This window comes from Pleurodeles waltl, chromosome 12, assembly GCF_031143425.1.
Source record: "Pleurodeles waltl isolate 20211129_DDA chromosome 12, aPleWal1.hap1.20221129, whole genome shotgun sequence".
In the NCBI taxonomy this organism is placed as follows: domain Eukaryota; kingdom Metazoa; phylum Chordata; class Amphibia; order Caudata; family Salamandridae; genus Pleurodeles; species Pleurodeles waltl.
The window spans coordinates 672,165,583-672,190,814 of NC_090451.1; the positions used below are offsets into that span (position 1 = coordinate 672,165,583).

At 40.8% G+C, this 25,232-nt stretch overlaps 1 protein-coding gene across 2 annotated transcripts in view; it reads right to left on the reverse strand.

Moving 5' to 3' along the window:
* Positions 1–10,274: 10,274 nt before the first annotated feature.
* The window catches only part of LOC138268689 (KN motif and ankyrin repeat domain-containing protein 1-like), a 110,753-nt gene continuing 95,795 nt past the window's right edge, over positions 10,275–25,232 (reverse strand). For both annotated transcript variants that reach the window (XM_069218595.1, XM_069218594.1), the window contains exons 7-12: positions 22,467–22,554; positions 19,529–19,748; positions 17,629–17,771; positions 16,900–17,100; positions 14,455–14,553; positions 10,275–14,007 (exon numbers count right to left, since the gene is read on the reverse strand). In XM_069218595.1, the coding sequence (XP_069074696.1) occupies positions 13,948–14,007; positions 14,455–14,553; positions 16,900–17,100; positions 17,629–17,771; positions 19,529–19,748; positions 22,467–22,554 (811 nt within the window). In that variant the 3' untranslated portion in view covers positions 10,275–13,947. The remainder of the gene's footprint in view (positions 14,008–14,454; positions 14,554–16,899; positions 17,101–17,628; positions 17,772–19,528; positions 19,749–22,466; positions 22,555–25,232) is intronic.

Genomic DNA, 25,232 nt, shown 5'->3' on the forward strand with positions numbered 1-25,232 from the left:
TGATGCTTTTGAAAATGAGTAGAATCCGGTTTCAGAGTTTTTTTTATAAATTAATTTAGTCGGAGCTGCTTCTTCAGGCTGCTCACAGCTTTTGTTGATGTGACAGTAGGAGTATGAAGGGGAGCCACAAAAGGAAAAAAGTTTGCTCGCTGGCAAAAGTATCGACAAATGTGCAATTATCCATGTTACAGGGTCAATGGCTAAGGCGGTAACAAAACTGCCCCAAGGAGGGACAAACATAAAGCGTTTACCTATGATAAAGGATTTTTGAAAGGCAAGCCTGAGAATGATAGTGATGGGTGGGCGTGGTTAAAAACCTGCAGGTGTATTACAACAGGGCAGGGCGCTTGTGCGCCTGACCTAAAAACCAACATGGAAAGGAAACTGGATATAACAGATGCATGCACTTTAAATGCAACCATCTAGAGAAAGCAACAAAATAATTTTAAAAGTGACATCCATTAAGTAGTGATCTTTACAAGAGTTCTGATTACTATTACTTTGACCTGTGCTGCAAGTCTTGTCAGGTTACTAGAATGGGGCAGCATTTTGAATTGTAATTAAGTCTTGCAGGATTCTCTATAGTGCCACACCAAACACATATGCTTCATGGTATGATGGTGACTGTAAGATGGTATTTAGGTGGGATGGGACTGAGTCTCATAAAGCTAGTCCAAGGCTATTGATAAAACCTGCACAACAAGATTCTAAACTGATCAACGCTGGTTTATTTAAAAAACATCGCAGAAAGATTCATATTTCAAAAGAATTGGCATAATTATAAGTAAATCTACAAAATAGCCTTATACAGTCTGCCTCCAAAGAAAAGCCAAAACATCACCAGCTCTTCTCCAATATAAAACGGCTATGATGATGATTGGGACAGAAGGCGCGTATTTTCATAACATTACCTTTGAAAAGTTAAATGGATATGGTTTCATTCATGACAAACAATTAGTTTATAAAACAACTTTGCAAACTCCTACTTTATAAAGCATCTTCCACTGTACTTAATGTATGTCGCTGAGACAGCTCGTTGAACTACAGTGGTACCTGGCTAAGTAACTTTGAATTTGTAACAGAAAAATCTATCTGGAGAGAAGAACAGTTATACATTTGCGGTAAGCCAGACCATAACTCAGACAATTTTTACTGATATTCTGAAATTGAGGGACGTGTAAGTGTAGGACCTCATGAACCCAAAAATGCAGTTTTTCTGCAGCATTTCATGAACGCCACTGCAGTCTGATGTGGCCTAGTTATGCAACCGAACATGCTTAATTTAATCATTTTCTATTAAATTAACATTAAGTGTCCATTACAGATTTCCTCTATAAGGGATATCCTTTTCTCTAGTATGATAAAAGATGCTTTCCGAAGTAATTAGCAGTCTCTTCCCCTCTCCTAAGTAAAAAACCGAGTACACAATCCATGGTGAAATTACGCCAACCAGCCCTATTGCTGGCTATATTACCTGTGGCACTTTAAGTCTTTTGTGTACTATCATCCCTGGTTCCCTAGATGTGTGCATCTCTCTTCTACATTGAATAATTTGAGAAGCAAATCTTAACAGGCAGTTTAAGTTGAGTTGCTTTTCTAAATAATTACCAACCTGATAAGGGCATTTGTTGTGTTCAAGGGCAGGTTCAATTGCAACTTCTACTTTATGGGTCAGACTTACCACAGCCCCTTACTTTAAACAAGGGACTAGCCCTGGGGTGACTGGCTCATAACTGGAGCCCACACAACACGATTGTCAACTTTATATTGAATATTCTTGACCTAAATGAGGTGTTTACTCAAAGGACATCGACATCCTTTCCTAATCTGTTATGTTTGTAATATTAACGTTAGAAATACTCATTCCACAGTAGTGCTCATTTTTATCAACAATTACAAGTCTGAACCTCTTTGATCAAGGCATCCGGAATTATCAAGCAGCAGTGAACGTACATTACTGAAACCTGCGGATGAAAATGCTTCAAGTGCATGTTTAAGAGCAGACTACAGATGTGTATGTACATATATTTACACACACACACTGTCAACTATTAAAGTATGTCCAGTCCAAAATTGTTCTTCAAAAGTCTCAAAATGTACCACTGTAACTTCCAGTGTCCCATTACCAAGATGTCGGTTAAACGTTAACAAGCATTGGCGAGGCCAATAAGTCTCAGCACCTCCCCGAGCTATTGGATTTATTTTTTATAGCTTGCCCGGACATCTGTTGGTTTCCAAGTAAAACTGATGTGCGTGCAATAATCACTTAAGTTGGTGATGCCTCTTATGCACATGTATGGTAATTGTGAGCTTTTGCTTACAATGTTAGAGAAACACTACACTACTAAACCGTGCACACATGGATGTATTTTGAGAAGATAGCAAATTAACCCATGAGATTTCAGCTGGAGCACCAGTGCCTTCTGTGAAGTCCGCCTGTTTGTGGGAAAAGTCTGGTGAAAACATGATGCAGGGGTTTGGAAAAGCGAGTGGCGAAAAATGTTTTCCGGTTTCAGAGCGCCTTCCTTATCAGGGCCTGCCAGCCAGGCGGCAGCTTTTATTGATTAAAATGGGTTTATCGGTGCTCAGGAAACTGGAAGGCTGCAGAAAAGCACAGTGAATCTTTGACTACAGTAATGAGAGGAGTTGTAATTGTAGTACTGTTTTGAATGCATGTTTGGATGTTGAGTTGCACCCGGTGCACAGTTGTTTTGCAAGCACTTGATTAATGATGAAGCATTACATTGCAAGAGCAGCTGTGAAAAGCACAAGCACTGTCTAGAGTGCTGTTAAACCAAAGAGAAAAGTAGTCCCGAAACCATTTCCTAAAATGTCTGCTGTGTATGAATAGTAGTACTTAGTCCCTGCTCTCGGGAAGGGCTAAAGAATGGAGGGGGCATGAATGTCATGGACAAATGGGAAGTACGAATAATGGCGTGATGAGTAATCTAGCAGATTGCAATTCTATGGATGGGCTGAGCTCAAACCACATGCAGCAGGTCTCTTTTCGAGAGAGTGCATGCGCGCTGTCTAGAGCGGAGACCTAAAAGTAGCTTTGGCAGTTGCGGTTGGAAAGTATATTGCTAATTGCTATGTGATGCCATGGCAAGAAACTGCCAAATGGTGGGTAACTCTTACACAGGACTAATACTCGTTAGATGTGGGGGCAAACAGGTCATGGCTATCTTTCAGCCCGTATTTGTGGCAGTGTCTTGCTTCCTTTTGGAACCTAAATCCTTTGGCTGCACATCACCATATGTCCACACTCCACTACATCATGGCGAACAGGGCAATGAGATTTTATTTTTTGTTATTCTGATGAAATCAAATCGACGTCCCGGACTGCAAAATGCCATGGGCTAAAAAGCCACTTATTGTTTGATGTATTGAGGTTTCCTGGCCTAATAATGGTCTGTTATTTAGTTCTGTTCACCCTTGTCTCCCTTTCTTGCCAGAGCCATTTCTGTTCTCTTCCCCAACAATCCTAAGCCTTCCAGTTTCCTCTTGACAGACAGGTCAGCTGAGAAGGGTGCTTTGCTGGCAAGACAATTCTGGATAGCTGTAGCTATTGTGTATGGAGTGGTGGCATGGGTGTCTGTACTGGGCTCTCAGCCAGCTCTGATGGATTTGATTTGATGTGCATAAGCAAAGGTTAGCTCAGCGATCTTTAGCAATTAAGTATTTATTTTATCTGTCAATGGAAAATGAGGGGTTTCTGTTCTGTAGACCAACGGAGCACCAATGGCTGCAGTTACTGGCAGATGAAGTTGTGTGCTACTTTACCAGTATCTGGTGGGTAAAAAAAATACTTTCTACCATGATGCTGGTTGGTTCTCGGAGCTCTGTAAAGGATGGGGCACCATTCGTTACATACTTGTGGTCACTGGCACGGTCTATTTTCGGAGCTCGTTGCTGCAGTTGACATTTAACAGTTTGTGGTTTTTGAAGCGGGGCGCCGGAGTTGCTTGCCATCATTTAGTTGCTCCAAGACAAGTCCTTACACACCGATTGCAGGAAGCAGGGCCACGTTTGTCAGAACTCAAGCCACCATACTTGGTTGCTGAGTGACTTCTGTCCATGCGCACCAGTGCATTATACAGATTGGAATGTGGTTGGACACAAAGTGGGCAGGCTTCAAACTCTACTCTATTCCTTTTAGGATTTCTGAGGAAAAAATGGCAGTAACAAACAGCTCGCAGATTCCAGTTATTAGGATACACATTGCCTTGTGTCAAGGCATCCTCTGTTGGCCAGCACTCAAAATCCTGAATCATGTCCTGGCTATTGATGCTACACCTGCCCAGTGCAACCAAGAAAGGAAACCGGGTGTTTTTATTTTATTTAAAAAAAAAAAAAAAGCCAATATTGAGTGCCAAAGGAGTCTTCTTAGATGTGGTCCTTTAAATTAAAATTTAGGTGTGCCATCATCTTGACGAGTGGAATTATATGAGTCAAGGCATTCCGATAGATGGCTGTTAAAAGGTGTGAATGGGTACAGTGATGGGAAAAACTAGTTTAGTATTTTGAGACTGTCAATTTACAAAGGGGCTGTTGTAGATAGATGGATGGATGTTATATGATTCTGAGATAGGGGATGGGAATCTCCACAATGGAATGTGGACATTAGCTCTAAAGTTTCCTTCACTGAGACCAGCTTGAGGGGACTACAACTACTAACAAATCCATTGGGTTTTCGCAGAATACATTGTATGGAGAGCCAAAGAAGCAGGATTTAAAAGGGTATGGACTGTTGTAAGATTTAAGATTCTAGGTGCTGCTTTTGGAGTGCCATTAAACGGAGCTGAAGCGTAATGCTAGCCTCTATTTTTTATTTTTTAAAAGGTCAAAACAGCTCATGCAAAAAGCCAGATAAAGGACGGCGATTGATATGCAGGGCCAAAGTCAATCCATATTTTCCTGAAAACATTTGAAAAACCATCTGCAAAACGTTTTTGAAATTTAATTTTCAGTTTGTCAACTTCAGGGACAAAGTCTAATATCCTGCTACCCCCACATTTAAAAGTAGTCTACATTTCGTTTGATTGAGGCACTAATTAAACCATATTCCAATAAGGATATTACAACTGAAGTCTTATGTTAAATTTAATGTAGCTGTGTCCTCAGCCAAAAAAACAAACAAAACCAGCATTTACAATGCAACGGGTCTCGCGTTTGCTCATGTTAGAGCTGATCGCGTTGTAAACTCCTAACCCGACTTTTCACCTATCGGGCAAAAGTGCATTTATGTACATAACTCGAAAAAGTGAAATTAACTATGTAAAGCGCTTGACTTCTGCCAAGTGAGATCGCGCTCGTAAATTAGAGAAAAAGAAGTCCACGAGCCCGATTGAAAACAGCGAGCCTCACATGCTTTCTGTACTTAGTCGCTGCGCTCGAGGAGGGCTAGCCACCGGAAAAGGCATGATGTATGCGTGCCTTCGACTAATGAAAGCAAACAGATTTTATTAGGCAAGCCCACGAACCAATAAAAAACACTGACGTGAAGTTGACAGGGCTCCGAGCCCATTTCAAAATACAAAAGCGTCTCGCTGCGATACGCATGCGCAAGCGCATGCAACGCAGGCTCGACCCTAAAAAAGGACGCTGGGGAATCTTCTACTCCAAAAGTTTCTCTTGCTGCAGATTTTTTGAGCCACGTTTACATACCTAACCTGGTGCTGAGCCTAGCTCAGATCTCTGTCGCGAAATACTGTCTTTAAACATCATATCCTTTCAAAGGTTTTCGATTGATAAAAAAAGGTATGTAATACTACACATAAACCAAGGCATCACCAAGAAATTGAAATCATTTGGAACATGTTTTAATTATCACAATAAACACACCACATGACAAATGTGCTGATCTGTCAGTCTTTAATGTGAGTGTTTTATTCGTCAAGGAATGCTGCTAAGGTCAGAGTGAGTGAATTCAGCTGAACAGACCCATTCCGGCAGATCGACATTCAAGTTTGTACATACATCAGGCATTCAGCAGTATCACAAAAATATAACACATTTATATAATATTTATGATATTTAGTAGAAAATAATTGTATTCAATACAAAGGTCCACGTGCATTATTCAGTCGTGATATAGACTTAGGCACAATTTATATAAAACATGTTTTTGATATTAAAAAATAAGTTGTAGCTCTTTGCAGGAGGGCTTCAGATTGGTAAAAGACCTAAACGCATCCAGAAGGTACAATTGACTATTACTAAACAGAACTGAAATGTTCTTGTCTTAGTAATTTTCTAGGCTATGCAGTGCCAGAGTCCAAGGTCTGAACAATAAATATGTGGAAAAATAGGCTTAAAATCAAGTTTCTTGGGAAGGAAAATCTATTTTGGCTACAGTGGTCTCATTGTTTAAGAACGTGTGAAAGACGAATGGGGGTAACAATGACGCGTAGGGAACTTAAACTACTGAAGACCATATATCCTTGACCTATCTGGTGCAAGAACAGTGTGTACAGTCAGAGAAAGAACAGTGCACTACATCAATCATTTTATATGGAAAGTTAAGGGGAGACATGTCACTGCTTGACTCCTTGGTAGAACGGCCATTACATCAGTGTAGCCATTGTGTCGACCATAGTTATTGCTTCAACCTGCTGGCCATTTGACTGTTCTAATTCTAGAAATTGTTAAAGTAATGGCAATTGTTGATGGAATGGTGAGCCACTTGGATGGCTAGCATGGTAATGAGATCTCTGACCAGCTTCAAGGTGCATGACCAAGTCTCAAGACTTGGACATCTTCCATATCCCACCAACTCATATTTAAATTACCCAATAGAAATCAAAGGACACAGAAGCACTGACCGCCAGCTTTCTCTCAAATGTACCTCCCTTATTGGAAAAGAAGGAAATAAATGTATGTGTGTTTTTTTTAATTTCGGTTTTGCATTTTAGGAGGCATCGGTTTAATTGTTCTAAAGATGTGCACTGGAAAGGTGCAAGCAACTGTTCGATACTTCATCATTGCCTGTTTTATCCAAGCAACTTCATGCACTTTTTAACTCAGTTTTGTCCTGTGGCTCAAATTTCAGGTAAATGTATGCCCAATAGGCCCACTCATGCCCCCAGGGGTTACTGATAACGTGGGTATCAGTAACTCTGAATGAGGTGGAGTGGAGGAAATAATCCAGTTTACAGAATATTTGGGGATAGCGTGGCATTGGTGTTTCCACGTTGATTCTTCCATGTATTTCCCAGTATTTTATACATCTCCAAGCACTTGGTATTCCTGATTTGGCCTGTGACTCCTCCGACCAGCCACATAGGGACTATTGTCTCACTCACCCTAGGTCTAGCCATTGGGATGTGTTCAAAATGAGAAGTAGGATAAGCACTGACCAATAATACTGATATTGGTGCCACATACATTTTGGAGGTCAGTGATTGAGTATGCAGAGTGAATTAATCAAATCTTAAAGAATACTGGTCTTGTGAAACTGGTGGTCTGTGGATGGACTAGAAGTGTGCAGAGGGTGCATTATAGATACATGCTCAAAAGCACCAGTGTGAGATGTGGTACTCTGCCATGTACTCAGAATGACTATACAAAACAAGAACGACGGCTGCTTTCTCGAACGAGAGGGCAATGTCAGATGATCACACTCATACTACAGCCCTAAGGAAGGTGGACAACAGTGTACGGTGAGCGTGATGGTGTATCACTACAGACGATACTGCATGCAACCACAGAGCTGGAACTGGACATGGTGTATATAACTTGACCAAGTGATGGTCAGGGCCTCAGGACATTCCTTCTAGAATGGCACACTAAAGTATTCTGTAAAACAACAACTGCCAAGTGGGGCATTAGAGCCAGTAGCATAGACCAGTATACAGGAAAAACATGGTCTTATGTAGAACAACTCATCTGCAAATGTGCACACATGGCCTACAATCACTGATACTGATAGTCGAGGGCCAGAAGGGGCAACACTGTTGACTATCCCAGCATGAAGAAAAGTTGACATGACATAAAGGGAAAGAGATAAAGGGAAATAGCATGGCTTTCCACACACAGTTCCTCAGTAGTAATATCTAGAGAGAAAGATGCTAAAGGCTTCATGGGTCCTCCACTTATGTCACAAGTGCTGCTAATATGATAGAATGCAACAAGCAATAGCATGGTGAGAAACCAACTAAGCGTGTTATAGGATCCGTGCTGAATCCATACGGTCTGAGTTTAAAATTGTAGGAGACCAGAGTTGGCCTTTCATGCTTCTGAGATTAATGTAATGAGTGCTATTGAGTTAGATGATAGAACCACTGGTATTGTTCTTAGCAATGTGGCAACTATTACAGTCACGTGTTACACATAAACCTAGTTAGCATAATTTTTAACCATTAAAAGATTGGTTTCTTGGTGTTCTGTAAACCCCCATCCCTTATCCTAGGTCCTTAACTTAAGGTAATTTGCTTGAAGTGGTGAGGGTAGTTCAGCAAGACAAGCATATCCCTTCACTGCTGAGCATGCAATGGTTACTTCAATACTTAGACCAATACCCGTGAGGTCACAAGACTGTTACTGTGACTTTAGAACTTTGCTTATCACCTTAGCGTAAAAGGTTCCTTTTCAGCATGAAACGAGTCTTCCTGGACCCCATATACGAGGAAGCGGGTTGAGATTTCATCATGGAATGTTAGTTGACACCTTATCATGAGGTTACTTGACATCTTAGCTTGGCATGGGATGCTGAAGTGATCCCTCAGCTCAACAAGTTAACTCCTTTATTTGGGAAACTGACTTGCCCTCTTACTATAAGAAAATGACATTTACCCCACAGCATACAAACTTTACTTAACTCCTAGCATGAAGAAAGTTCCTTGATTTCATATGAAAAAGTGATTTGACTGTAGCATGAGAGCTATTTGATCCCTTAGCATAGCAACATAGAAATATTACTCGACTCTCCAACATTGGAAGACTCTGGTATCTGTCATCGCAGTATAACAAGCTCCACCAGTCGCTCACATTCAACCCTTCAGTACTTTTATATTCTTGATCATCACTTTGTTTTGGGCGATTGCATGCACATACTTTCCCCACATTCTGCCACATACCTTTCTCCTTGCTTCTATTTTTCCCCATTTCACAGGTTAAGACATACATTTGCTTTCTCTCTATTCACTTCTAGTTCTTCTGGTATTTAGTCTGTTTACTCTGGTTTCCGCCCTTCATTTACTTCCTTTGTCTTTCAGCTCCTCTATCTTTCTACTATATCTCTTTTTGCGATTGACATAATATGTTCACCTGCAGATCCTGTGTTGGAGGGTGGATGCATTCCTCGAAAGGCCCTAGTTCAACCCAAGGTCATTGTGTATTTGAAACAAGTTCAGACAAAGTAAATTTAGGGGGATCCCATCAATTACATCTTACTACTGTTGTTGGCCAGTTTGGATCTTCCCTGCTTGATCAACCACGTTCCCTACTGCTCATGCTTCTCGTTTGCCATCTACTCGAGGGGTGGTATTCCAAGTAGTGTCCCAGGGATGCAACATGCATTTACATCTGAACAACTAGGGCACTTTAGTTTTACGGAAGGGACTGCAGACGAGATCTGTTAAAGTAAACTGAATTTCAGCCCATAACATTTAAATATTGTGATTAATTGTTCATTCAATTCAGAACACTCCTGGCAGAGCCTATGTTTTCTAGAGCAAAGGTGTTCACAGTTGGTCCAAGAGTTCCAAATCAATACAGATTTTCAGGAATCCTAATGATACTAGCTTATTTAGATAGTCATGGATTATTCTGATAATTGGGCATGAAACTGACACTCTTAGAAGTTAATGTTTGAAGCCATGAATCGCATGACTATAAATTCAAAGAAGCAGATGGCAGTCAAGAGAGATCTTCCCCCTGTTTTTTAAGCATGCACAGTCCTCAATGAGTTTACATTGTTATTTTTCAAATTCAGTCTGAGATTCCCAGTTCCCAAGTCCTAACCTTAAAGAGCTGTAAAGCCGTGATTAACGAGGACTGCTCATTAGAATGATAAATGTAACCTGACAAGGGTGAAGCCTTTAACGTTTAAGTTATACAAACACATGCGTGCTGAGGATGCTTTAACGAAGACATTTTACAGTTCAAAGTTTTATTTATTTAGGGGTAAAAATGAAGCCCAACATTGTATTGTTTGTTAAGGAAATTGCAGCCTTTTAGTCCCACATTTTTGACAATGTTTTGGATATATTGCATTTTGTTAATTTAACATTTTTAATCAAACGTTTGATTGAAAGTATTTTGTTTCTTTCTTTGCCAGAGGAGTTTATTTTATGCGATTTTCAGTTTTTTTTGTTTGAAAAAAAGCTATTTTATATCAAAGGCCTCGGTCCATGTGTTGTAGAAATGGGGGAACATTTTGCCATTAGGTGGTGTAGCCTAGTTGCCGTGGTTTTCTCTAGAATTTGTTTAACATCATAGCAGTAAATGCACAGTTTTTTTCACTACACTCATGCCAGAGCAGCAAATTAGTGGACTTCGAAAAATAAATAGTTTAATTACTTTACAGTAATCCTAGTCTGCTTCACCTGGAGGGGCTCTCATCCTTCAGAACCTCCGGTATTGTGATCCAAAACGTGTGATACAAAAAACAAGTATTGTGAGAAATTGGATCGGACCAAGTATTAGGTGGACATAAAAATCTACAGTTTCTTGTGGACTATGTCCTAAACCTCAAATAATATAAGGTTAAAGCTGGACCACCCAAAAGAAAAACGTTGTTTTCCTTTAAAAGGTAGATCTGCAGCATGTATCATCTCTAGATATATAATCCTTCCATCTACTCATTGGGATTGGAATAACCACTTGTTTTTCTCTGTCTTAAATTCTTTGGATGTGGACCATGGGATTGTGATGCCAGACACCTCGGTCCCTTGGCACCACACAAAGTACCCCGCTATCTACATGTATTCCACCACACCTCAGTCAGGCGATTGAATGACAATTTTGTTTTAGCTAAAAATGTTACTATTTAAGATTTTGGTGTAGGGTCTCCAGCAGCATGTGCACATTCAAGGGTGCATGTAATGGTATATGTACATCTGTGATTCAATATATAATGTATGTGGGTGGTGGAAAGTCAGTGGAAGCTTGGCTTGGCAGGAATGTTGTTGGAATAGAGCTTCTCCTGATTTATACTGTTGAGCAGAGTGAGTTATTTCATGTGGTGCACTCTTCTATGAGCACCATATTCTCCCTCTTAAAATTGTCTCAGTTCAAATGCAAGTTTTTGTGGAAATTAAATTCCATTATTTTTTTCGTCCTAGCAATGACGAAATTTGAGACCCCTGAGTGCTTGTCCATAATTTCTACCTGTCACCATCTTCGGATCCATCAAAACCTATCTGAAGAGGCGAAGTATAACTAGATGCTCTTACCTATCAACACACCGTGCATGTTCGTGTCACAGATCTTGAGTGATTCAGAAACAGACGTAGAGAAGGCATCCCAAATAAAAGGAACCAAGTGATCAATGCTTACTGAGAATCCCACTCCCCAGATAGTGTGAATCAGTAATGGTGCCATAATGCCCCCATGGATTTCATTTTGGTCTTTTTGACCTTACCTTGTTAAACACAATTCCTCAAACTTGCTCCTTTTACAGCCTGGCACATCGTTTTCAACTTGACCAGGAGCTAGTAAAGTTATTTTAATACTGTTTAACGGTGTTGAATTATTAAACTTCTGCCTTTATAGTCTTTCAGTAGATAAAAACAGATAAAATAAAAAAACATGTTTGTGTCATCTTGATACTTGTTACCTGTAACAGGTTGAAAGTGGGTTGTCTTCTCAGTGGTTTCCCACATCAAAGTACAACTCTGTGGAGGAAATTGATGTTGTTTTTTCATGTGCACAAACAGAGTGGTTAAATGCAAGTTGTGTACACTGTGGTAGCCAGAACAGTGCTTGGTGGCCCTCTTGGGATACTTCCCTGGAGCTCTACAGAAAGGGTGTATGGTGACTCTGAGCTGAGATCAGTCTGTGTTCTAAGTAATGAAAGTATATTCACTGATGCCATATGATTGTCACCAATACAAATAAAGTATCAAAATGTCCAACTGAAGTAACACAACCTTCACAATGCTCTTGCCAACAGTGGTTTTCTCTTCACAAGTACACACGTGTGTGTCGGTCCAGTGAACCTGGCTACTTCTAGTTCTTTGTGTGACGAGAGCAAGCGACTCCAATTGAAACGCCCATGCTTATAGCTACTATAGTCCATTGTGAAGCATCGCCTGGTATGTTTCGATGGATCCCTAGAGCAGATTTATCTAATACGTGTAGCATGCTACATGAGGGGTAACCACTTGTGACATCAGTTACCTGCATTCTCGCTAACTGGTGATAGCACAGCTTGGAATCTTTCCCGCGACATTACTCGAACCAGCACAAATCAAATCTACAACGGCTTCTTCCGGACAATAGGGATGTGAAAGACAAGGGATGCAAGATCTACATTTAATGCCTTTACAAGTCCAGGCAGTTCAGCTACTCAGATGACCTACTTAATCCGAGACCTGCTTTTGGACTTTTGCTTAGGCTGCATCAAAGCACATACAGCGCTGCCCCGAAGCACACACACAGATATATAACTAAAGATCAACCTCTACAAACATTTCACATTTCCAGAATTGTCCAGGATTTCTTTATACCACTGGGACCAGGTAATGTTTGTGCTATTGGTCCGCTGAATGAACATGAAATAACTTTCTTATTCTGGCCATTCTTTACAATTCTCTCCAAAATATATGTTTAGATGAAAGAGTTGTTCTCTTTAAAAATACGTTTTCCCTCAAATATTGCAAAGTAGTTCCAAAACATCTCTCTCCATCCTTTGAAATAATACTTTGGCTTGGATGACATCAGACATGTTGTAATGCTCATGAATGATTGTCGTCACAAATGTCAGAGAAGAAATATGTGCATGACCAGGCCCACCTGGTATTCTTCACTGCAAAGTCAACAGTTTGATCAAGACAGATAAACGTATCCAATGGTACTTTTCTTTAACACCGCCTGGTACATCCTTAGGTGTGAGCCACTAGATACACTGGATAGACAGACACACACGCCTTCTGGACCAAAATAAACCATGATGCTGAAGATACTAACCATCAGATTTAAAATATACCATTGAACTGTAAAGCGCTGAAAAAAGCCAAGATGCGCAGTTATAATTTCAAAGCACATCGAGAGGCAGTTAACAAAACCTGTATCAAACTGGAACATTGATCTAATGTGCGGAGTGCTGCAACAGCGGGAGCGTGGTCCACTGGAAAAAACAGAAACTGAGATATCTTAGCAACTCAATGTTCCTGAAAGGGCTAAGACATAGAGCAGTGGCATCCACAGATCCCTACTTTCCTCAAATTCATTAACTTTCTTCAAAAATGTCTCGTCCAGGCCAACCTGTGCTTGGCAGTGCTCGTACTTTTCAAGTCTTTAGTGCACTTGTTATTAACGGGTGGCTTTTCACCTCTACATGTGTCATTGTGTAGGTGACGGTGTGGTATATGGTGGTAGTGAGGTTGAGCATTGATATATTTGTTGTTTCTTTGTCTGCAGACAAAGTATACACCACACTCTAATAACTTCGCCCTGATTCTTCCGATTTCAGCATTCGGAATGTTTGCTGTGTTCTATTTGCTCCTTCCTCAGCCAGAGTGATTAGATGCCCAAGCAAGCAGTGTAATCAGGCTTCAAATAAAGTCTCCTCCTGACCTGTAGCCTCTTGTCCCCCTCTAAGGGCAACGAGTTCAATTCACAAGGCCCCGTGGTTCTTCATGTGAAACAGATTTGCTCTTCATATGGGCTCTAGCATGCTTAAGTTTTTGTGTTCTGTGCTTCAAGGCCATTTGTAGTAGGTTGCAACCAATGTGTCTGAGTGAAGAAGTGCAGCGGGCGAAGATTGCAAGAGCACCTTTAGTCTTACGGTTCTGGCTTTGTCGGATTGGTGAGGTTCTTCATACCAGGGTCAGGTGTTGCTTGCTGAAAAAAGGGAACATTAACAGTTTAGTCTACATGTCCATCCATTTTAGGAAGATGCTGCAGTTGAATATGGTACAACCCCACCTTTTCACCATGGTGGTGCTCAAAAACACCATCCACTGCTTATCGTCATTTGGTATTTCCCAAAAATACTTTTTCATAAATGTGCCACTATGATTGTCATCTGCATTTCGACCTGGGAGCTTCTGTGTGTGAACCCAAAATATTCCCCTTTAGTTGTGCTATACAGCCTTTTCCTCCATCCCCTACTTTTTCCTAGTTTTTTTAAATCTCTAATCTTTCAATCTTTTGGATGTTCTATCAACCTTTTAGTACTTGTAGCAACAACACTTTCTTATCTGTAGCCATTACTGATTTTTTTTTTAAACCAGCATAAAAATGTATAAAATCTATACTGAAAAGTGCAATACATTGAAAAATACTTACTGGTGAGTGTGCCTTTGAGAAATTTGAGTGTGCATACAGCAATACTGCAATGTCATGCTGCGCAGCCTCCAAAGCAATGGAGAGGGCACTGCTGCCGTCCTAGGAAAGAAGGAAGACTTAAAGTCAAACCTATTTTGTTCATCAAGTAGTCCATCTGGAATTGACAGAAGTTGCATCATCCCATTCCCTACTCCCATTCACTTCTCTATATCATTCAAGTTTGACTTGAGAGTTCTATTTTCTAATATGAAAGCATCTCCCGAGGATTTGTTATATGGGCACCACCAGAACATATATTTTTTACTATCCTATTTCACCTATAACTTTTAAAACAGTAATGGCAAAAATTTGAAAAACTTCACAAAGTTTGTAGAGAACATTGTTTGCAACTTCGGGCACCACAGTTCAAGCCCCAGTGACAAACCAGGGCTGTACAGCCTACATTTGCATAGAACATGGTTAAGATTAAAAAAATTGATGTTTTACAGAAAAGCAAACTGTATTTTATACCTTTGAAAAATGTTGACTACAAGATATAAATAGGCAATTGGCACATTTCAATCTTGAAGATCACCGAAAACGAATTATCTGAAAACGAAGCTTTAATCATTGAAATGCATTGAACCTCACCTCTTATTGAACATATTTTTGATCAGACTACCTGTCCAATTTCCCAGCTGTTGTCCCTCTGCTCCAAAGATAGGTCAATGAGAAATAACACCCAGCACAAACATTTGTATAAAGCGAGAAAGGTTTTTCAAACAAACAATTGAAAAAACAACTTTCTGGTCCATTAGAGGTAAGTTAAAGAGACCACAGTTAATTTTGAATTTTCGTAGTCAACAACTTGGCAGTAACCCAGATCCCAGAGTAGATTAAGGGAGCTCTGGAAGAAAGATTAAAGTTGAGGGTAGGGCAGAGGCGGATGATCTTTTTTTTTTAAAACTGGCCCTAGGAATGAAAGAATGAAACATGCAAATAACTTGCTCCCATCCATTAATATTTCGTATTCATTGCCCATTGAGAAAACACCAATTTGCCTGTCCTTCGGTGCCTAAGAACCAATGGAAGCAAAAGCCTAGCTGATGAAGGGTGATACCCTGAAACCGGTCCTAGGATGCTTGTTTCAGGTCCAGGGAGGACTGTTCCCATGAGGAACAGGGTCAAGACTGATGTGCATATGGCTGGGTGTAAACTGGGGTGGTGTGGTGAGCAAAAAAACTATGGATTAAACCCAGATTTTTGGACTGAGGGTGAATGTTTGCATTGTTCAGCACTCCGTCCATCATCTGTTCTTTTTGCATTTGTCACCCCAAGTGGGAAGGGTATTCCCAGATGTGGGTCCCGTGCTCAATGCGCCACTGGATTCAAGCTAGCCTAGCTGATGAAGGGTGATACCCTGAAACTGGTCCTAGGATGCTTGTTTCCGGTTCAGGGGGGACCTGGCTTGGCAGTTCGGGCAGGACTGTTCCCACGAGGAACAGGGTCAAGACTGATTTGCATATGGCTGGGTCCAAACTGGGGTGGCGTGGCGAGCAAAAAAACAATGGATTAAACCCAGATCTTTGTGACTGGGGGTGAATGTTTGCATTGTTCAGCATTCCGTCCATCGTCTGTTCTTTTTGCAAGAGCCAATAGAAGGCAGCTGAGGTGGTGCAGATGGGCCAAGGAGTCCACCTTGGGTTAACATCAGCAAAGGGTGATTGATGTCATTTCTGCTTCCCCTGGCATTTGGTGAATTAAGGTTAATGTAGGACCATGTATGTCTCCGTTCGCTATGTGACAAATTAGAAACACTCTGAGTGGGCTATCAGTTTTGTTTCAGAAATTTTAGAAATGTTGAAGATAATTTTTAACTTTCCATTTAGCCAATAATTGTAGGGTAACATAGCAAAAAACACTTTACCCTAGTAATGTTTACATTTTATAAAATCTCAAAAGAAAAAGTTATGGCAGCTAACTACAGTTATGGTCACTTCTTGATAATACTGACATTATCAATTTGTCTATTGTCATCAAGTTCTATGGATATTATAGAAGTTGTGGGCTGGCCACACATGAATAATGACTGTAGAATACCTTCTACCAGAAACCAAACTTTGTGTAAATGCTTGATATTTGTATTAAACGATGTGGTACCTATGCAATCAATCGCAACAAGAGAAAAAGGGATGGTGTTTTAGATACATTGTATTTATTGGCCAATATGGTCTCCCAACCAACTATGAACTATTCATAACCCTATAAAAACGTTCAATAATCGGTTTGCCAACATTCCACACTGTAGGTCTATTAGCCACTAAGTAACAAAGTTCACAGGGGCTTTAGCTGCTAACTAAAGACCCTTGATAACTACAGGATTTCTGTGCAAAAGAACTGTTGGATTGACGTGGCCTGTGATAATGATATACACTAGTAACTATGACATCACTTTGCAGGACTTACGTTATCGGTGATAGAAACATCACACCCTGGTTGCGCTAAGAGCACTTTTACTGTCTCCACTCGCCCATGCTCACTGGCACACATTAGTGCTGTGGAACCTTCATCATCCTGGATATTGACATTGGCCCCGCAAGCCAGCAAACCTTTCACCATCTCCTGGCGTCCATGGCTGACGGCCAGCATTAATGCCGTCTGGCCGGCCTGAAATTAAAATAAAATGGAAGTTGGTAAGTAGCATCCCAAATTGGTCTCCTACTCAAGGCTGAGAACAGTCCCTAGTCCCTTATGAGCAGTACTTAATTTGTAAAATGTATATACGTCTTCTTCTCAAATCTATCCCAACACCCTCATTTGTACTCAAACTGGTGCAATTATTGCATCTGAACACTTTGGGCCAGTTTTTGAGTTGGGAGGAATTCTATTTGGAGATTCCGAGAAGCTGGAACATCTCATGGAATCCCTTCCAACTCGTAGGATGGCCCTTAGAGTATTATTACATCCACATATATCTTGCTTTACTGAAATAACTTTTCAGCACACAGGTACCGCTCATATGTTGTACATGGGCGTGCTATAAGGTGTGACAGTGCATCGTATGTTCTCGAGGCTTGCTTCTCTGGGTCATGGAGAATTCGCAGTTGTCATGCGTTAGTCACACAGTTTTGGGTCTCATTTTCCCTGAGAAAGCTCCAATGTACTGATGATCATTAAGATGAGGAGGAGTCTCACCTGGCTAGCCTTGGCGTTGACATTGCCCATGCTGAACAGTCTCCTCACAACCTTCATGTCTTCTTCCATTTCCACTGCAGCGAGAGCCGCAAGCATGATGGCGGTGTAGCCTGCCTTGTTCTGCCTATCCACATTACACACTTCTGCAAAGATATACAAGATTGTGGATGTTAAATATGACAGCACTGAGACACTTGATTGAAAAAAAAACAGCAGGAATCCTAGGCACAACATCCTTGGAATGAATAGTGGTCCATACCTATTTCCATTTCCTTGGAGGCCCAGTTGTATGTTACCACAGGGTATCAATTTGTCCGTTCTACACTGGGTTTACAAAAATGTAGTGAGCTGCTTTTCTCTGCCATGGTTATCTCACATATACATTTCCCCATCTGATCAGCCGGTTCTGGTTCACCAAAATAAGGAAAACTATCCTTAAACTTTCCTTTATCACATATACTTTACCTGCACATCTGAAGACATCATCTCTAAAAGTTTCTAACTGAGGACATATAATATATAAAGTGATTTAAATGTTTGCGAGAAATTTATATGCTGTAGGCTTTTTTGAAATACTTCTTGCGTGGTCAACTTGTAACTAATTGAAAGTCATTATGTAGTTCACTTAAATATCCACATGATGGCAGTGTTGTATTAGAGTTCATTCAGTCGAACATTAATCACACATTCAGTTTTGCTTTCTCCCACATGTTTAGTGCATTGTTTTGCATTAGAAAGATTGGCCTAATGTTAATCAATCACTCACAGCCCTCTGCTATTTTTCACTCCACAATTACAGTACACTGAGGTGTTCTTCAGAAGAGTCTAGTGATTTTTAATCTCACTTAAACACAAGCTTTTTGTTGGCTAAAAGGCCTATTATCAGCTTACGGTGGACTTAAAGCCCTCCGATGGCTTACCATTAGTTGGCATTACTGTCACTCTCATTTCTTGTTTTTTATTTGTTAAATTGAGTAGACTTTTCTTCTTCATGTTGTGTTTGTCCCTCCCCTGGAACATGGACACATGAATTGCTTGCTTTTAAACCACTACTTTTTTCATTTGGGTTAAGCATTCCAGGAGAGTGCATGTATTTTTCAGCTGTCTCCATCTTGTTCTTCTCTCCCCCAGCTGCACTCCATCTTGCTCTCTGTCACCCGTGTGCGTCTCTCTTTTCCCCACGAGCCACGTTAGTTTCTTAACCGTGGGCTTCTCCACCCACTGCTCCATGTCCTCCATCATCCATTGCTTCTATGCAGCCCTTTGTGTTGCTTCTGTGTTGCACCCCCTCAGTATTGTTTCCACCACCTGCGCCCTCAGTATTGCTTCCCACCACCCTCGTCCTCTGTGTTGTTTCCTCACACCTTCACCCTCCATGTTTTTTCGGCCACCCCTATCCTCTATGAGTCTTCCCAGCACCTTCTCCCATTGTAATGATTCCCACCCTCGGACTCTGTTGCTGCCACCATCCAAAAAAACAAAAACACTTTTCCACTACTACTTGGTGACACAGATGTAGCATGAATTTCAGGACAAGGCTAACTTCCTGTAAGTGAGTTTCGGGGAGGGCCAGTTCAGGAGTTATTGGGACTGTTCCACAATGAGAACAATGTGAAAAAATTAGCATTGTACTGTACATTTTTCACATAAATGGACCAAACAGCCACAGGATTTGTACTAATGAGTGTTTAAATGGTTGCATGCACTAGGTTTTCTAGAGGTGGTGGTGGGCCTTCCCTTACAAGTAAAGTTTGAGAAAACCTTGGCAACTTGGTCACATTTTCATTGCAACATTTCTAAAAAAAAATCTAAAAATGGTCAACGTTACTGGCAGTTCACAAAATTTGAGTACGGAATTTCTCATATAACGTTTCACAGCATCCGCGATTTAGTGACTGACCTGTGTCCAGGAGAAGTTTTACAATCTGAAAGTTGGAGTGCGAGACGCTGTAGTGAAGAGCAGTGTTCCCGTTTCCATCCGCGAGGTTGACCACGAAGCTGAGTATGGCGGTTGAGACCTCAGCAAATGCCGACAAGTAGTTTGCTACTGTGTCTGGAAGAGAGGTCTTCTGACTTGACACTCTGAACCACTCATGCTGAATAGTCTGGGTACTCGAGATCTGAGGAAAGAAGAAATTACTTTATTCCTAAATAATGCTCCAATTTGAAATATTTCCAGCATTCATCTATGCAAAGTGAAATGATTGTAGAATTGTACATATAGGCTCCTTCCTCAATATTAAGAACTGTTGAATCAATGATGCAGAACAAAATCCACTCTCAGTTAATTTTAGCATTACTAGACCACACGTTGATATAAAGAACATGGGCGACCCACTAAGCCTTACTAACCTGGGTAATAAGTTCTATGGAAAACAATGGTCTTCTATGAACACATTTAAAATGTGTATTTAAGGATGCTGGTTACTAAGTTGCCAGCACTAGTAATGTATTCAGAATCATAGTGAGCCAGTTCCACAGGAAAAAAATACAAATAACTTAATCCCAAAAAAAAAAGACACCAAATGCTGTCCTTGGTACCTACAGTGATCACACAGGTGAAAATTACCAGGCAAAATTTGGAGTGTGTGTGAAAACAAATAAAACCAAACCCAATGACTTAGGTTCAGATAACAAATTCGTTGGGTACAAACATTTTAGATACAGAATTTTTTTTTTTTTACATCAAGGTGGATCTGACCATAAGCATCTCAGGCATCCAGCTAACTACACACCACTGCCAGTGACCATAACCTCCTGTTAAGCAGTAAGTGCAAGGGTCTCCTCCTCCTCTTATAGTTCTCCAACCCATCCATTCTTCTTTCTCCAACCTCTCATCTTAAATACTGACAATCAAGAAGAACCATAAAAAGCAGCTGCCTGGGAGAGTGTCCATCTTACTTCACTCATGTCTTGCAAGCTCCTCCCACCTTGCTCTGAGTGGTTGTAATCTCTTTTGTGAATGGTGGCCACCAGAGTTTAACTAGATTTAACATTATATATCCAAACGTTTGTCATAAGGCCTGCTTTTGTTTTGTATACAATTTTAGTCCGTTTACTGTGTTTAGTACTAGGGGTTAAAAGGAGCAGTAAATTGCAAGATACAGTTAGCAAACATGACATCGAACCATGTCCACCTTTGGAGTCGGATAAGCCCAGCCTGCAAGGAGTTGAACCCTTGAGACAGATTAGCTCAGCAACAGCTAATGTTCATATTTAGGAAATCAATTGTCTTGCGTGCCTGTAAACACGTTACAGTAGCCTCTAAGATTTCATGCATCTCTTTGAATCCTAAGAAGTCCAGTTATAAGTTAAATGTTCCCAGCTATTTTTATCCTGAGCCTTGTCGACATATGTCCACTATTCTTGTAAATCGGAGGAAGAACTCAAGTTGTACGAGGAAGTTTCTGTTGTCCACTCAGTTCATAATCGTCTTCACAGAGATGTTTTAAGGAATCGCATCTCCTTCCATAGGGGATTTGGCTGGTGCTAGTAAACACTGTCCCTGAATGACGTGTTTAGTTTTTAGAAAGAAGAAAGCAGAATATGTAGGTCAAAATGGCCATCTCATCCCCTTGTTTCTGTGATTTGGTGGCAGTCTTAGTAGTTTGATTTTGTACTTAATTTGTGCCGGTGGTTGCCGGTGCTCGGCACTGGCACTTATTTGTAAACAACAAGAATCCACCATTCGGTGGAGAAGTGTGTGTATTTTTAAGCAAACATAATTTGTGAAGCCTTTAATAATTCGGCCTTGAATCTGCGGTTTAAAGCGATGTGGGTTTCTTTTTTCCAACTGCAGTTGACCCGTGTCAAATATCTTGGGCTCTGGTACTTCATTTCTTACAAATTAGACAGTCGTAAGGTCAGTGAAGCAGAATCGCACATCCGTTTTCATCCTTTGTGTCTAGGTACTTCGAATCACCAAAGTAAAATGCATACATTCATAAATGTCCAAAGTATACAGATTGGCACTGAAATAAATGCATACCCTTCATCACCACATAAGGTTTCTTTACGTTCACTATTACTTTACGCAACACGATGATTTCTGATATTATCAAAAAGTAATAATTATCTATCTCAGGTCACGCCCTGGCACTTACAAAACTTAATTTTGGTCAATGTCAGGCTTCTGAGTGGTATAAAGCTAAATAAATCAGCCGAACTCCTTAATTTGAAATTTGATCTCCTATTCTGAAAGTATTGCAGGCGACCTAGGAGTGCGGATGACCCACACATTTAAATGCAACTTTCCCAATCGCAAAAATAGATAACTTACATTTTCAACTAGACCTTTCATATTTAATAACAGTAGCTGTTTGACTTGCTTGTACCACTAAGTGGCAGTAGATATTCACCTACATTACTAGGCGTCTAAGCTTTGGAAAATGAAGGAACTGGAGATGAAACATCCTTCAATGGAGGCACCATGCAGCAGTGGTTGAGGAAAAGGTTCATAATACTATAAATATTCATCGATAAACCAAGAGAGATTTGTGTAATAAAGTGAAATTGTTTTTTTTTTTCATTTAATACTAAGGAGGAATCGTTAAGACTGTGTATTCTTAAAAGGAAGGCGGAATACAGCCTCTCCATCTAAAAAGAAATAATTAATCATTGGCTGTGTGGAGTTCAGTTTATTTCTCTCGACCTTGCATCACCAAAAACTCTGTGAATGGCACGACGTTTTTCTATACACCAGAACTTGCACCTGAAAATCAGAGCTTTCACGACAATCTAAATAATGCAAACGCCCTGGATCCACCAAGAACCGCTAGGCGTCTCAGAAACGTGGTAGAAAATCTTTTTCATGCTGTAAATTATTTATTTCTACTTACAGCTTCCTTGGTTTTCATGGCGCTGGGGTCGCTGAGGTGCTTCTTAACAATCAAGCAAGCTTCTTTCATCTTTAGACTCAGTTCAAACCTGCGGAAACAGAATGACCAAAACAGATTGTTCATTGTCACTTGTATTCCTGTTACTCATGCACAAACGCAAACGGGCAACATGGCTGTCATTACCAGGGTCACTGGAATTATGCGGCAGGGGGGGCAAATTATGCAACAGGATTAATTACATTATTTAACAAGAAAGGCAAATTATGTGGCGTAATGCGGCACATTTTGTGATAGTATTGCTTCATTATTTTATCGTGTTTACGCGTGGTAACACTGTCTGGGCATTGGTTGCACCTCATTAGTACCCGTGTAACACCTAAATATAGCAATAAGCAACAGAAAGGGGACCAGTCAAACGTTGTAAAGGGCTTCACTACGCAGCAACAGATGTTGCTGTGTTTTTAGTAACTTCTGAAGCATTTGAGACAGAAACATTTTTTTGTTTAAATCTGTATATTATGCAGAAGATGAATTATGCGGCAAATGCATAATTATGCAGCAGCATAATTGGTCATTATCAAGTAGCAGCAGGGCTGTGGTCCTCAGATATGGAGAAGACCACGTGTGGCTGTGGTTGACAAAGAAAGACAAGGGCATGACCTTCAAACTCGGGGACAAGGCAGCAGAGTTGTCAGTAACAATTCCCAGAATGGGCATGGCCATCGCAAACTGAAAGAAACTGCATCGGAGCTGTCGTACACTGGGAAAAAGGAGAGCGTGGGCATCATAAACAGAGAGAGCAGCCAGTACGGCCGTCAAAAGGGACAGGGCAGCATAGTCGGTCTAATTAAGAGGAAAAGCTAGCACTTCCACTATGAACATAGAAACGCCGAGGCATAGATGCTGAAGGAGTGAAAATGGAGAGCATTGATGTCAAAAGCAAGGAGAAGAAGGAGCCCAGCCCTTAAACATGCAGAAGACAGACTATGGCTGGGAAAACATGACAAAAGACAGCATGAATGACATAAACAGGCATCACTGTTAGGTTTGGGGAGAAGATGTTTCTCAAAATGGAGAAAAGGCTGCATGGCTGTCATAAAAAAGGAGTAAGACATACTTTTCATAAGCAGGAATTAAAAACACTCCTATCATAGCAACCAAAAGAAACAGGGTGGCAGACTTTAATGTAGGGTGAAATGGCAGGAAGGGCCCTCAAACACAAGAGAAGAAGTGGGAATATTGGCAATCTATTTCAGATAAACTACGGGGCCTTTGAAGATATGCTCTGAGAGGTAAAGGAGCATGAAATGCCCTTATGCTTGTGTTCGGTGTTTGGGTACAGTGGTAAGATTCATACAGGGAAAGTTTTGCCTCTCGGAACCCCGGTGAGTTAGTTTTGGTACTTCGGTTTTGAATTAAGAGTTGGTTTTTTATCTGCACTTGGCCTATGAGCTGCTGTCAGGGAACAAGTCCTGATGCATCTGGATGGTCCCTCACACCTGCATCCCAGGACTCAAATGGCAAGACAGGGTACTGACAGTTCACTGGAGGAGGGTGCCTGCTGGTCTTGCCCATTACTTTAACCTCAGTCTGGGTGATTACAATTCATTTGTGTGATGCTCATAACTATAAAAGGGCAGGGCAGTGTGACATCAGCTGCACTCACTCAGAACATAACGCAATCTCCACAGTTTTGTCTACCTGTACATAACACCCACACATGGGATTTGTATGTCAAAGAGTGTCACAATACAGAATATGAATATTAGAAAATATCCCAAATCAGGCCCTGAATGTATCAATGCAACAATTAAGAACCTGAAAGTCATAAAATCACAATAGAAGGTCTGAATGGACCAATATTACAATGCAGGGTCTGAGAATGCAACACTATCACAATAGATGGGCTCAAAGGCATCATTCGCAGTACTGGGCTGGCGTGTGGTAATATCTCAATATATGTCACAGTGTCACCGTGCAGCACTTAAATGTCACAAATTGCATATATAGGTCCTGAATGTATAATATTACAATACACATAATATTGCTCTGAAGGTTATGATTATTACAGAATTTCAATGTACAGTCACTAAATGTGGCTTAATATCACCATAGTAATTAATACATGCCTCCTTATCACAGGATGTTACACATAGGAGGCACACAGGGCCTTCTTTCACACATATGACAGTGTGAAACAACATCATAACATGGAGCCTCTGTATCCTAGACTCAGAGAGGGCATCTGGTTGTCATGAACCATTAACAACAATTTCATAGTCCACATCGCGCAGACTCTCGCAGCCCCTGTGCCTCTCGGAGGGAGGTCATTCCGTTCAAGACCAAGGACATTCTTATAAATTCAGTTTGTAAGTCACACAAAGTCACAATACCTGTGATGGCTTTGAGAGCATCACAACACTTAAAGGTATCGCAAGGCGTGGTAGACGGAAGGCTTCTCTGGCAGGATGTTGCAGGACATTAAAAACAGATAGTACCTCTGCTCATGAGCTGCTCTGGCAAAAATGCACAATTAGCAGATGATTCCATGTGAAATGGGAAATGTGGGCATGCAGTCCAGACAATACATTCTTTTTAAGAGTAGTATTCTGCTGGCAAAAGAGTAAGGACTCTGGGGCAACACATGACCTCAACCCCAGCCTCATACAGCCATTTCACCACCTTCTCATTTGCTATGCTGGAGTTCTCCAGTGACATGGTTGCAGTTCATGTACCATTCACACCTTGACATGCCAACTAGACTGG